Source organism: Somniosus microcephalus, chromosome 5, assembly GCF_052327205.1.
Source record: "Somniosus microcephalus isolate GS21.2 chromosome 5, FLI_Smic_1.0, whole genome shotgun sequence".
In the NCBI taxonomy this organism is placed as follows: domain Eukaryota; kingdom Metazoa; phylum Chordata; class Chondrichthyes; order Squaliformes; family Somniosidae; genus Somniosus; species Somniosus microcephalus.
In genome coordinates, this window is record NC_140991.1 from 282,806,469 (window position 1) to 282,819,629 (window position 13,161).

At 45.6% G+C, this 13,161-nt stretch overlaps 1 protein-coding gene across 1 annotated transcript in view; it reads right to left on the bottom strand.

Annotated features, from left to right (window-relative positions):
- LOC147117769 (collagen alpha-6(VI) chain-like) overlaps positions 1 to 13,161 on the bottom strand; it is a 133,348-nt gene that overhangs the window by 103,418 nt on the left and 16,769 nt on the right. The window contains exons 7-9 of the mRNA XM_085989394.1: positions 5,565 to 6,131; positions 3,869 to 4,459; positions 1,107 to 1,727 (exon numbers count right to left, since the gene is read on the bottom strand). Coding sequence (XP_085845520.1) covers positions 1,107 to 1,727; positions 3,869 to 4,459; positions 5,565 to 6,131 — 1,779 coding nt within the window. The remainder of the gene's footprint in view (positions 1 to 1,106; positions 1,728 to 3,868; positions 4,460 to 5,564; positions 6,132 to 13,161) is intronic.

The following is a 13,161-nucleotide window of genomic DNA, read 5'->3' on the forward strand; positions in this document are numbered from 1 at the left end:
CTGAGCATCGGTGAGCAGATTATTGGTAAGTGCCGCTTGAGAGCACTGTCGATAACACCTTCCATCATTGTACTGATGATTAACAGTAGACTGATGGGGCAGTAATTGGCCGGATTGGATTTGTCCTGCTTTTTGTAGACAGGGCAAACCTGGGCAATTTTCCACTTTGTCAGGTAGATGCCAACATTGGAGCTGTACTGGAACAACTTGGCTAGAGGCGCGACTAGTTCTAGAGCAGAAGTCTGCAGCACTACAACTTGGATGTTGTCGGGGCCCATAGCCTTTGCTGTATCCAGTGCGCTCAGCCGTTTCTTGATATCACGTGGAGTGAATTGAATTGTCTGAAGGCTGGCTTCTGTGATGGTGGGGACCTCAGGAAGAAGCCGATATAGTGCTCCAGGTGCCGAACACACAAGAGTGAATTTCTGCGAGTGGTTCTACTGATCAGGCTTCAGAAGATCTGTGAGAAACCCAAGACAAACGACATAAACACTGTTTCGCCAAATCTTCTGCTGAAGATATTGCAGCTGATTGGAAGAACCCCTGTAGAATTTCTTCCCCATGATCTAGACCAGCACTTCAGTGCAGTACTGAGGGAGTTCTGCATTGTCAGAGGTGCCATCTTTCGGATGTAAAGTTAACTCTGCCTACTCAGGAAAACATAAGAAATCTCGCTGCACTTTTTCAAAGTGCAGGGGAGTGCTCCTAATGTCCTAGTCAGCATTCATCCGTCATGCAACACCACTAAAACAGGTTAACTTGTCATTCATCTCATTGCTGTGTGCAGATTGTGCTCGCCTGCAAAGCAACAGTGACTGCACTTCAAAAGTATTTAATTGGCTGTGATGTCAAAAGGACATGAAAGGTGCTATATAAATACAAGTTCTTTCTTTACAGACTTTTTTAACTGCATCATCTGCGCGAACAGAATCAATCCAAACGCAAACTATTGCATGCCTCCATATTGCTATAAAATGATCAGATGCCAAAGAGGAAAATGTTTGAAGTTGAACCCATTTAATGTGAATGTTGTTGGATCTTCAAAGAAATCAGATACATTAACAAATTCATTTGGATTTCACTAATTTGCATTTTAAAAGCCTCACCTTGCTCAAGGATTTCTGCTTGATGTGGTTTAACTGAGATTCTTTGTATGATCTCATTGCAAATCGTCTTCTGGATTTGATTTTCTAGTGTTTTCAAAAGGTCAAAGTTCTTGACATTTAAAACAAATTTTTTTGGAGGGTACGAGGCAATATTTTGGAGTTCACTTTTAATGGCATCTTTGACTCCAAAAGCATAGACGGTAACACCAGAACGTCGGAGGGCACGGGCTGGAACCTTCACATCATCCTGAGATTTGCCGTCAGTGATCACTACAGCAATCTGAGGAATTCCATCCTTTCTTCTACTACCGCGACTTTCTGTAAAGTAATTGTGCATCATATAATCAATGGCAGCCCCAGTAGAGGTCCCTCCCCTCCTATAAGCTGTTGTTCGTATATAGTCAAGGATATCAGTCTTCTTTTGAAATGTGTTCAGGTAAAACTCTGGTGTGGGATTAGTATTGTACTTAATCAGACCGATTTGCACTTTCTCTGGGCCTATATCCAATGCACTGGTAACACCGACCAAAAAATTACGGACCAGTTGAAAGTTTGATTCGCCAATGCTGTCAGATTCGTCCACAAGATAAACAATATCAGCAACTAAGGCCGATAGGCACACTGTAAAAAAAAAAATAACAGAACATTGTAAACTTGTGAAATGCAATGAAGACTCATTTTTAAGAAAGAGACCTAAATGCAATTTAAAAAATAAATGTTCTCGGATATCAAAATAACTTTTCCACATGTCTAAGTTTTTTAACCCACCCCCCATTACTCTGGCCTTTGTTGGCGGGGACCAGCCTTGTGACTCTTCTCTACACCACTTCCAAAGCTTTGCTGTTTCTCTTCCTCCTTGGAGATTATGTGCAGTACTTGCTGCTGAGGAACTAAGGAAATAGCCAAGCCTTGGAAGCTTTGCAGAGAAGGGCTACAAGGCCGATTTCTGAGGACCGAATTACGAGGAACAGTTAAAAAACCTTGAAAATGAGTAACAGGGATCTTATTATGGATATAAGATACTAAATTGTATTGGAAAAGGTTCATCTCTGGAGTAATTCAAGAGGCAGTTAGATGCGGTGTTGGGGAGGTCATGGATTTCTATGGAAGGGTGAGCGAGATGGGCTGAATGGGCCTCCCTCATTTGTACATATCTGTGTGATGTAGCAAGACAAGTAAGTGGTTTACAGCAAAGGCAAGAGGGAGGAGGGGGAAGATTGAGGGAGGAAAATGCCTCTGTGAACTTTGGCAAGCACAAAGCAACGATAAGCTGCCTGTTGCTTGTCCAGCCACTAGAGCATTGACCCGCAGGGTTACCTGCTGTTGAGCGGCAGGAATCCCAGCCCCAGTAACTCTTGGAGGTTCCATCAGCGAGCCAGGCTGACTGGTCAATCAGTAGTGGTGCCCTGGAGCATTGTGGCTCAGGTAACAGGCTAGCGAGCCTGCTACAGAGGGTTGAATCTGTTCAAAAAGTCCACCGGCAGCCTGCAGCCACCTCAACCCCAAAGAGAATGGGCCAGCCAATTGACCACTGACTATGACGGCTAAGCTACTGCCACTTATGGGTAGAAATTCCTCTGGACACAATAGGCTCGGAATGTGCGGTCAGCAGCAAAGCTTGTGCGATCTGCTGTGATGGCAACAGGCTGTCTAAGCAGCCAATCAAAAGGCAGAATTCTCACAGACAGCGAACAAGAAACTGATTAAGCTCCTAAAATTCTCACTTTTTAAAAATGTTAGAGAGAGCCAAACAAAGATTGGGGCTCTCACATGGGGAAAAGGCAAACCTGAAATAAACAGAGACAAACCTTTAAAAAAATTTGAAAAGTTTCTTTAAAATGTTAATTTTTATTAAAATGGACAAATTAAAATTAGTTTTCCAGGCCTTTAACCTTTGTTTAGCAGTCAATACACTGTCAAAACCCCATAAACACCTAATTCCTTTGGGTCTAACTTTTAGTGGGGTAGTTAACAGTGTACTTACTGCGGAAGAGCCGAAGTTTTGGCCAGTTTCCCTGATTTGGCTGATTACACAGATTGCCGGTTCTGTGGTTGGCACAGCGCTGCCTGTTTCGGAGCGTCATTGACAGACCGCGACTGCAGGATTTCCACAAGCACCAGCGGCAAATCCCAAAGTTGAGGTCCGTTTCAAAGGCGGAATGACGGTGAATGCTGCTACTGTGCCGTTATCCCGACTGCAAATTCCGGGTCTATGTTAACATGTTTAAAATAAATAAATGGATTTACAACTCGAATGAAAATAGCACTGAGGAATTTCTAAACCCGAGAGTCAAATTATGAGCGGTTTAGACTCACACCCACTGTGTGCTTTGTTGAGACTACCCAAACCCTTCGCATTGGATCACGGCTGCCAGCAAAGAAAGGGGACTTCCGTTTCATCAGTCTGAACTTAGATCCCAGAGTTGAAAGGACACTGTGGTAATGCACATCACGCAGCACTCCAGTTATTTTAGTATTATTTAATCTGGTGAAACTGTTCGTAAGACGACAAGGATTGCAGCTGAGGTTCTGGCTGTTGTTTGAATGTTATGCATTAAGCTGCAAACAGAGGTTTGTATTTCTGTAGCTGGGGATTCATCAACAGAGCTTTTACTACAAGATAACATTCCCTTACTGTATTATATGAACATATTGCACATGATGAACAAAAGTATTCAATGGGACAGTAAATAAAAAACATACAGACATAATACTCTGTAAAACAGAACTCATCTTCCAAAGAGCATAGATTAGGGTTTTACCTGATGGTTGTTTAAACTTGGTCTCTCGTTTAGTTATCCTTCGTATTGTGTGACTCGCACCATCTGAATACTGGTACAGATTATTCGAGTAACTACTTTGGAAAATAAATGGGTACGATGAAGAATCGATTCCTATTTGCGGTTGATCGAACTCTGATTCCGATACAACAATGGAGATAACTATCACGCCATCTTTGATTAAAGCTTCAGAATGTGATTTAACAGCAGCCTGCGATGATGCTTTAGTAACTATTACTGCAATCTGGGGAATGCCTTCATCCTTCCGACTTCCAGCCGGCGGAATGAAGTAGGTTGTCTTCAGGTAGTCAATGGCATATTTTGTGTCCAGTGACACTCCAGCCTGAAAGGTGTAACTCTTCCTGATGTGATTCAACACTTCTTTCTTATTTACAAAACTATTCAGTAAGAATTCAGTTTTTAATTCCCTACTAAACTGAGCAAGTCCAATTCTGTATTTATCCAGTCCAACATTCAACTGGCTAACGATTCCCACAATAAACATCTGTATCTGCTTAAATGCACGAATATCTTGAGACCCTTCAACCAGGAATACCAGATCTGCAAACGGTTCTGCCAATTCAAATAAGAAGAGTTAGTGTGAAAATATTGAATATTTAAACAACTAATGACTAATTGTTATTCCCCAAATAGGAAGGGTATTATCTACATTGCATAATATTAGGTTACAGGTCACAGCCATGGTTCAGTGGTAGTAATCCTGCCTCAGAGTCTGAAGGTTGTGGGTTCAAGCCCCACTCCAGAGACTTGAGCACAAAAGCAAGGCCTCCAATGCAGGGAGCACTGCACTGTCAGAGGTGCTGCCTTTTGGAAGGGATGTTAAACAGAGTACACAAGAGATCCCACAGTACTATTTTGAAGAGAAGGTGGATTTCACCCCGGTGTCCTGGCCAATACTTATCCCTCAACCAACATCACTGAAACAGATTATTTGGTCATTTAACACATTGCTCTTTGTGGGGCCTTGCTGTGCACAAATTGGCTGCCTCGTTTCCCATATTACAACAGTGACTATATTCAAAAACACTTTATAGGCCATGAGCTCTATCTTGAATCCACAATCCTTGTGAAATTGACCCTCGTATCCCAGCATAAAGTTAACCTTCAGGATGTGATGAAGGTGGGAGTAAATTGCCAGTAATTTTTTTTTTTTAAAGGCCAGCAACGAGTACAGAATGCTGCCTAATTTCAGCCCTGGGCATATTTCCAGTTGAGCCTAGGGTGGGAGTTGGAAGTTCCTACCTGAAGCAAGAGAGAGCTTCTTTAAGGAGTCAGGGAAAGGCACTGCTCTATTTTGCAGCCGATGTGTGTATTGGACACTGAGTCCTCAGGGCATCCAGGAAACTTTGGGAGGAAGAGGGGCGGGAATATGTATATATAGTCTTGAGGTGGATCTTTTAGACAGAAAGCCCATAGTGGTCAGGTAAGTGTTTTCAGGCCATTTCTCTGCCCCTCTTGACATATATCAGGATATTTGGCGCAGAACCAAAAGGGAAGAAAATTTCAACTTATCAATAAAACCTCATTAGGAAATAACATTTGTTTCCCTTCATGGTAACCAGAAACATTGTACATATAGTTAATGGATATTGTTACAATTAATTTTAATGCAATACTGTCATTTAGAAAGCCGTACCACTGAGCAAAGTCCACTAACCTTGTGCAGGTTGGGTGCAGATATTACGAACAACTCTTCTTTTAATTTTATCTAATCCATCAAAGTTCTCAATATGAAATTTTCTCTCTCGCGCTCCACTAATTTGCAGCAGCTCATTTTCATTCACTGCTCCAACACCAATGGCAAAAACATTGATGTTCTCCTTCCTCAAGTCGCTGGCTGGGTCAACCACGCTGTCTTGGGAATCTCCATCTGTAATCACCAGGAGGTATTGAGGGACCCCGTCCAGCTTTCGACTTCCTGCTGATGGTTCAAAGAAACCCATCACAAACTCAAGTGCCTTCCCAGTCTGGGTTCCTCCAGACAGTTGGGTGATTTTCTCAATTCCATCGAAGAGTTCAGTCTGAACACTAGTCTCGTTCAGGTAAAATTCAACGACTTGCTCTGTGCTGTACTGGGCTACTGCAAACTGGAACTTTGTTGGACCAATACTGAACATTTTTATCACATGTTTCAAGAAACTTTTCATGAGCGTGAAGTCATCTGCGACAATACTTGTTGATCCATCAATTAGAAAAACAATATCTGCTTCATGAACTTCGCAATCTACAAAAGGAAGACACAAAGCCCATCAGCACACAAAATTTTTGTTTTCATTCTCTACACAGTGGTCAAAATTTTCCATTTTTGGCTCCAATACCTTTCACAACACAAGCACAATCATACAATCTTACAGCACATAAGGAGGCCATCCGGCCCATTACCAGAGCTCTTTAACAGAGCTTTCCAATTAGTTCCGCTCCATTGCTCTTTCCCCAGCGCCCTGTAAATTTTTCCTTTACAAATAAATATCCAATTCCCTTTTGAAAGTTGCTACTGAATCTGCTTCCACCACCCTTTCAAGCAGTGCCGAAGCTTTGTCTTAGCATGGCAAAGGCAATACCGGGGGAAGATTCCCAATGTTGGATTTAACAAAAGCACAAACTGGTGTTTTTATTAAATGTGTTTCAGATTTCATTGCATCTAGAACAGAGGTGATCTTTCACTGGATATGTTCCTACCAACAACCACCATTGTTAATCAATAGTCACAAAAAGTGTTACTGAATCATCAACTGTAAAAACTAGCCCAGGGAATCTCCCGATTGCTGGCTGCAACTTTGGCAGACAGACATGTAAAGAAAGAAGGAAAGAACTTGAATTTATATCGCACCTTTCACAACCTCAGGGCGTCCCTAAGCGCTTTACAGCCAAGGAAGTGCAGTCACTGTAATGTAGGAAATACGGCAGCAAACTGGTGCACAGCAAGCTCCCACAAACAGCAATGTGTTAATGACCAGATAATCTGTTTTTAGGTGTTGGTTAAGGGATAAATATCGGATGGGACACCGGGGGGGAGCACTCCTGCTCTACTTTGAAATAGTGCCATGGGATCTTTTATGTCTACCTGAGAGAGCAGACGGGGCCTTGGTTTAACATCTTATCTAAAAGACTCCGACAGTGCAGTGCCCCCCAGTACTGCACTGGATTGTCAGCCTAGATTTTGTGCTACAAGTCTCTGAAGTGGGACTTTAACCCACAAGCTTCTCAGAGGTGAGAATGCTACCACTGAGCCACGATTGACACTGATAAAGTGGAAGAGATCAGGAGGCGCAACCACACGTTTGTTTGAACAGGTGACTTTTAAGGAGGATCTTACAGAGGGGGAGATGGAGAAATGGAGCAATTTAAGCCACCAATGGTGGAGCCAAGGGAGTGGGGAATACACAAGATGCCGGAGTCAGGGGAACGGTGAGATTGGGGGGAGGTTGTAGAAGTGGAAGAGGTTACATAATAGTGAAGAGCAAAGCCATGTAAGGATTAAAATACAAGGCTGAGAATTTTAAATTGGAGGCAATGTAGATTGCCTGAATGGCAAAAAATGGCTGACACTAAAGATTTGATAGGCTGGGGTTGTTTTCTTTGGAACAGAGGAGACTGAGGGGAGATTTAACTGAGGTGTATAAAATTGTGAGGGTCCTAGATAGAGTGAATAGGAAGGTCCGATTTCCCTTAGCAGAGAGGTCAACAACCAGGGGCATAGATTTAAAGTAATTGGTAGAAGGATTAGAGGGGAGTTGAGGAGAATTTTCTTCACCCAGAGGGTGGTGGGGGTCTGGAACTCACTGCCTGAAAGGGTGGTAGCGGCAGAAACCCTCAGCACATTTAAAAAGTACTTGGATATACACTTGAAGTGCTGTAACCTACAGGGCTACAGACCGAGAGCTGGAAAGTGGGATTAGGCTGGATAGTTCTTTTACGGCCAGCACAGACACGATGGGCCAAATGGCCTCCTTCTGTGCCATAAACTTTTATGATTCTATGTAGGTCAGTGAGGACATGGGTGATGGGTGAGCAGAACTTGAGGCGGGCTAGGATACAGGCAGCAGAATCTTGGATAAGCTCGAGCTTCTGGAGGATGGGCTTTGGGAGGCTGGCCAGGAGAGTATTGGAATAATGGATTCTGGAGGTGATGAAGCGTTTCAGTGGCAGATGGGCTGCGATAGATTCAGAGGAGGATGATGTTATGGAGGTGGAGGTAAAAAAAGAAAAAAACTTGCTTTATATAGCACCTTTCACATCCTCAGAGAATCCTAAAGTAGCAGCCTATCCTGTGGTTTAAATGTCCATTCCTTCCAACACCAGCACAACGTGGCTGCAATGTGTACTATCTACAAGATACACGGCACCAACTCACAAAGGCTTCTTTGGTAGCATCTCCCAAACCCGAGACCTCCATCACTCAGAAGGATAAGGACAGCAGGTGCGGGGGAACACCACCGCATCCAAGTACCCCTCCAAATCACACACCATCCTGACTTGGACATATATCGTCATTCCTTCATTGTTGCTGAGTCGAAATCCTGGAACACCTGACCTTAACAGCATTGTGGGAACACCTTTACCACATAAACTGCAACAGTTCAAGAAGAAGGCCCACCACCGCCTTCTATGGGCCAATGATTATCTCCAGCAGAGCTGTGTGATGGGAACCATTTCCCAAAATTGGCCTGGGAGGCAGCAGTTAATTTGCCACCTGCATGATTTTGATATCACCAAAGAACGGATTGCTGTCTACTCTGGCATTACTGGCGTGTACCTCCTCTCAGGAAGCTCTGCACCAGGACTGCTAAGTATCTCTCTGAGAGTCGGTGGGTAGTGCAGACAGCACTTATATGAGTCTAGGTACCACCCCTTGACATTCAGCGGCATTACCATTGCCGAATCCCCCACCATCAACATCCTGGGGGTCACCATTGACCAGAAACTTAACTGGACCAGCCACACAAATACTGTGGCAACAAGAGCAAGTCAGAGGTTAGGTATTCTGTGGCGAGTGTCTCACCTCCTGACTCCCCAAAGCCTTTCCACCACCTACAAGGCACAAGTCAGGAGTGTGATGGAATACTCTCCACTTGCCTGGATGAGTGCAACTCCAACAACATTCAAGAAGCTCGACACCATCCAGGGCAAAGCAGCCCGCTTGATTGGCACACCATCCACCAGCTTAAACATTCACTCCCTCCACCACCGGCGTACCGTGGCCGCAGTGTGTACCATCTACGAGATGCACTGCAGCAACTCACCGAGGCTTCTTCGGCAGCACCTCCCAAACCCACGACCTCTTCCACCTAGAAGGACAAGAGCAGCAGGCGCATGGGAACACTGCCACCTCCAAGTTCCACTCCAAGTCACACACCATCCTGACTTGGAAATATATCGCTGTTCTTTCATCGTCGCTGGGTCAAAATCCTGGAACTCCTTACCTAACAGCACTGTGGGAGTACCTTCACCACACGGACTGCAGCGGTTCAAGAAGGCGGCTCGCCGCCACCTTCTCAAGGGCAATTAGGGATGGGCAATAAATGCTGGCCTTGCCAGCGACGCCCATATACCGAGAATTAATTCAATTTCACAGCCAATGTCATACAGTTGAAGTGTAGTTATTGTTGTAATGTAGGGAAGCTGTTATAACGTGGACTGCCTTAGTGATGGAGGAGAGGAAGATCAGCTCGGGGTCAAACAGGACACCGAGCTTGTGAGCAATCTGGTTGAGCCTGAGACAGTGGCCAGGGAGGGGGATAGAGTCAATGGTAAAGGTACAGAGCTTGTGGTGCGAGCTGAAGACAATGGCCCAGAAATTCGGGTCCCAACGCGTGAGTACGGACGGAGTACTCACGCGTGGACCCGATGGAAGTGCCGGTTTCTTGCATGCACTACGCATGCGCGGGAAACCGGCATTTCCGATCCTCTGAACCAAGGGGTTCAGAGATCAAACGCGTGCGCGCAGGAGTCTGCACGGCGCGTTGAACTTCCTCTTTTCTCACAGGTTTGCCCGTGCGTGAAGGCCTCTACATTTTACACATTAAAAAACCAGACATAAGGGCCTAGAAATTCAGTGGCCTGCGCCACCAGTTTGCGCCCAAAGAGGCCACTCAGAGGCTTTAGCGCCACTGGCCACAACCACCGTGATATTTAGCGGGGCGCTAATGGCGGCGTTAGCCTGTAGCGCTGCGCCGCCACCGATGACATCATCGGTATGCGCAGCGCCCCGCTACCGCCCCGAACGCCATATTAGGTCGCGCCCGCCTCTTCCGCGCCGGCCGCAAATAGCGACCGGTACACAGGGGCCAACCTGTGGTGGTAGTGGCGCTAGTTAAGGTGGAGGTGCGGCCAGCCGCTTTTTCGGCGGCCGCCTGCCCGCACCTCCGTCCCCGGCCTCCGACACCACCCCCCTCCGCGGCATTGCCGGCTGTTTCCCGAGAGCCCGGCACTTCTCCTTGGTGCCGGGCTCATTTGCCGGCACTCGCGAGTGGGGATCGCGCTGTTGCAGGCACCTCCCCCTTAACAGTGGGAGGAAGGCCTGCAGTACCGCAGCGTGCCGTGCCGCAGTGGGTGGCGCTGCGGCACTTTGCGCGCCGATATTCAATTTCAGCGCCCCAAGCGGGGCGCGGGAAGCCTCGTTTAGCGGCCCGCTTCCATTTGGGGCGCAGAAACTGAATATCCCGATGGCGCAAGTGGCTCCGCGCGCAGCGGTAATTCCGGCGCCCAGGCGAGCTTGGCGCCCCAAACTGAATTTTTAGCCCAAGGACTTCATTTTAAAAGGTAAGTGGTCAATTAATTGAAATTAGAACATGTTTTCCACAGGTTTATTATTTTTTAATACTTTACAGTAAGGTAAGTGTATTTTTAGCCCCGATTTTTTATAAAATTATTTTTTTCAAAAATTAAAATTATTGTTTAAAATAGTTATTTAATGTTATTTATAGTTGATTTAAATAGTGTGATTTTTTTTCAAATTTAAGGTTAAGTACTGTTTGGGCGCCCGGAGTTTTCATGAGTTTGACAGTTTTTTCTGTCAAACTCATGAATGGACTTTTCCCTCCTCCGATTGGTTGCCCAGTGCTCACGTGATCCCAGCCGACGCATCGCACTAAGTACGCCGCTGGATCACGCAAGCACAGCGCGCCAGGAGCTGGACCGGGCCACAGACAGGAAATCCACACAGGCCCAGGCCTCAACTGCCGGCGCGCTAGGTAAGTGTAGGTCGGGGGCTTGCACCCGCGGGAAGCCCCCGACACGAATTTCTGGGCCATTAATAGCTTTGGTCTTCCCAATGACCAGCTGGAGGAAATCACGACTCCTTCAAGACTGAATGTCGGTCAAGCATTCTGATAGTACAGAGGCAGTGAAAGCCTCGGGAGAAGTGGTGGTGAGGTCGAGGATAGAACTTAAATACTGTCCAATCTCTGTTTATTGACAAGTTAACTCAATGAAAAGTAAAGGGACAGCAGGCTGTTAGTGGTAGGAGATCGGTAACTGTTTCAATTAAAAACTCTTTTTTGCCTTCTCTGCCAAATCTTCCACCGGGCCTGAGATTGGCTAATTTAGCACAGACCAGGGATTGAACCTGGGACCTTCTTGCCATGAATGACTCACTGGCACACTTGCCCAATCATCAGGGGAGTCCGATATGTATTAACTTTTTTTCTGCCAGCATTTTCTTTTGGGATTCATGCCCTGTGGTGTTAAGTTGGGAGAAATAAGTCAAAAACTTGGTCGTTAAACTTTTCAAGCTTTATCCAGCCAGTTTTGGGGCAATCCCTGGGCGCATGTGTACAGAAGATCTACTGGGTAGCCTGTAGTGTCCGTATGTAGATAAAGACACTGAAGACAGGAGTTGGTTCATGGGTATTTACTAAGCAATTCTGGGGGGGGGTCTAAAGGATATACACAATACACAGGCTTATATAGTCCAAGTGGCAATTACTGGCATTACGCACACCTGGGGCTCTTAAAGGCACATACACCACCATTGCTCTTAAAGGCACATACACCACAATTCCTCCCCTTCTAGCTAACTAGTACATCATATTTTAAGTAATTATTAATTAAATGTTATATGCAAAATAAGATACATTGCTGTATTAATTAATTATAAGTTAGTCTCTCAGGAGGCTTCCTGACTCGGTCCGGATAACGCCTCGGGGGTGTAGTAGTTTCTGGGGGTGTAGTAGGTTCTTCTGGCAAGGCTGATTCGGCTTGAATGCCAGTGTCGGGTTCATCGGGTTCCAGTCTCCCCGGATCGGAGGTAGATATGGGTATATCTACTTCATCGTTAGATGTATAGAGTGGTGGTGTAGGTTGTCCCTTTTCGGATGACTTGATGATTTGGTCAGCATGGCGTCTTATTATGCTTTCTCCGATGTCCACGGTATACATCAGTGGTCCTAGTCGTGTGCAGATAGTTCCAGGCTGCCATTTCTCGGTACAGAGATGAGGGGGAATTTCTTCACTCAGAGAGTGGTGAACCTGTGGAACTCATTGCCACAGAGGGCAGTGTACGCCAGCTCATTAAATATATTTAAGAGGGAATTAGATATATTTCTACGGGCAAAAGGGGTTAAGGGTTACGGAGAGAAGGCGGGGACGGGATACTGAATTAAAGGATCAGCCATGATCTCATCGAATGGCGGAGCAGGCACGAAGGGCCGAATGGCCTACTCCTGCTCCTATCTTCTATGTATCTATGTATCTATGTATCTATGGTAGTCCCGGGCCAAAACCGGTTGGCCTATCTGGAAGGTCCTAGTTGGCTTTTCATTCATGCCCTGAAACTGCCGGTTCTCCACGTCCCTTCGGATGTTGGGCTTGACCAAATCCAGCCGGCATCTTAGGTTTCTATTGTAGAACATCATGGCGGGAGTTTGGTTAGTAACCATATGTGTTGCATTCCTATATGCAAATAAGAAGTTATCCACCTTGTGCTGAAGTTTTATGTCTTCATTACTCATGGCCTTTATGGCCTTCTTGAAGGTCTGGACAAACCTTTCAGCCAATCCATTGGTGGCGGGATGGTATGGGGCGGACATGTAGTGCTTTACCCCATTGTTCTTTAAGAACTTTCTGAATTCTTCGGACACAAATTGCGGTCCATTATCAGAACATATCTGTTCCGGCAGCCCATTCCTGGCAAATATGGTCCTTAATACTGTGATGGTTTTTTCCGTGGTGGTGGAGGACATCTTTATTACCTCCGGCCACTTGGAGTGTGCATCAACTGCGATTAGAAACATTGAGTCCATAAATGGACCAGC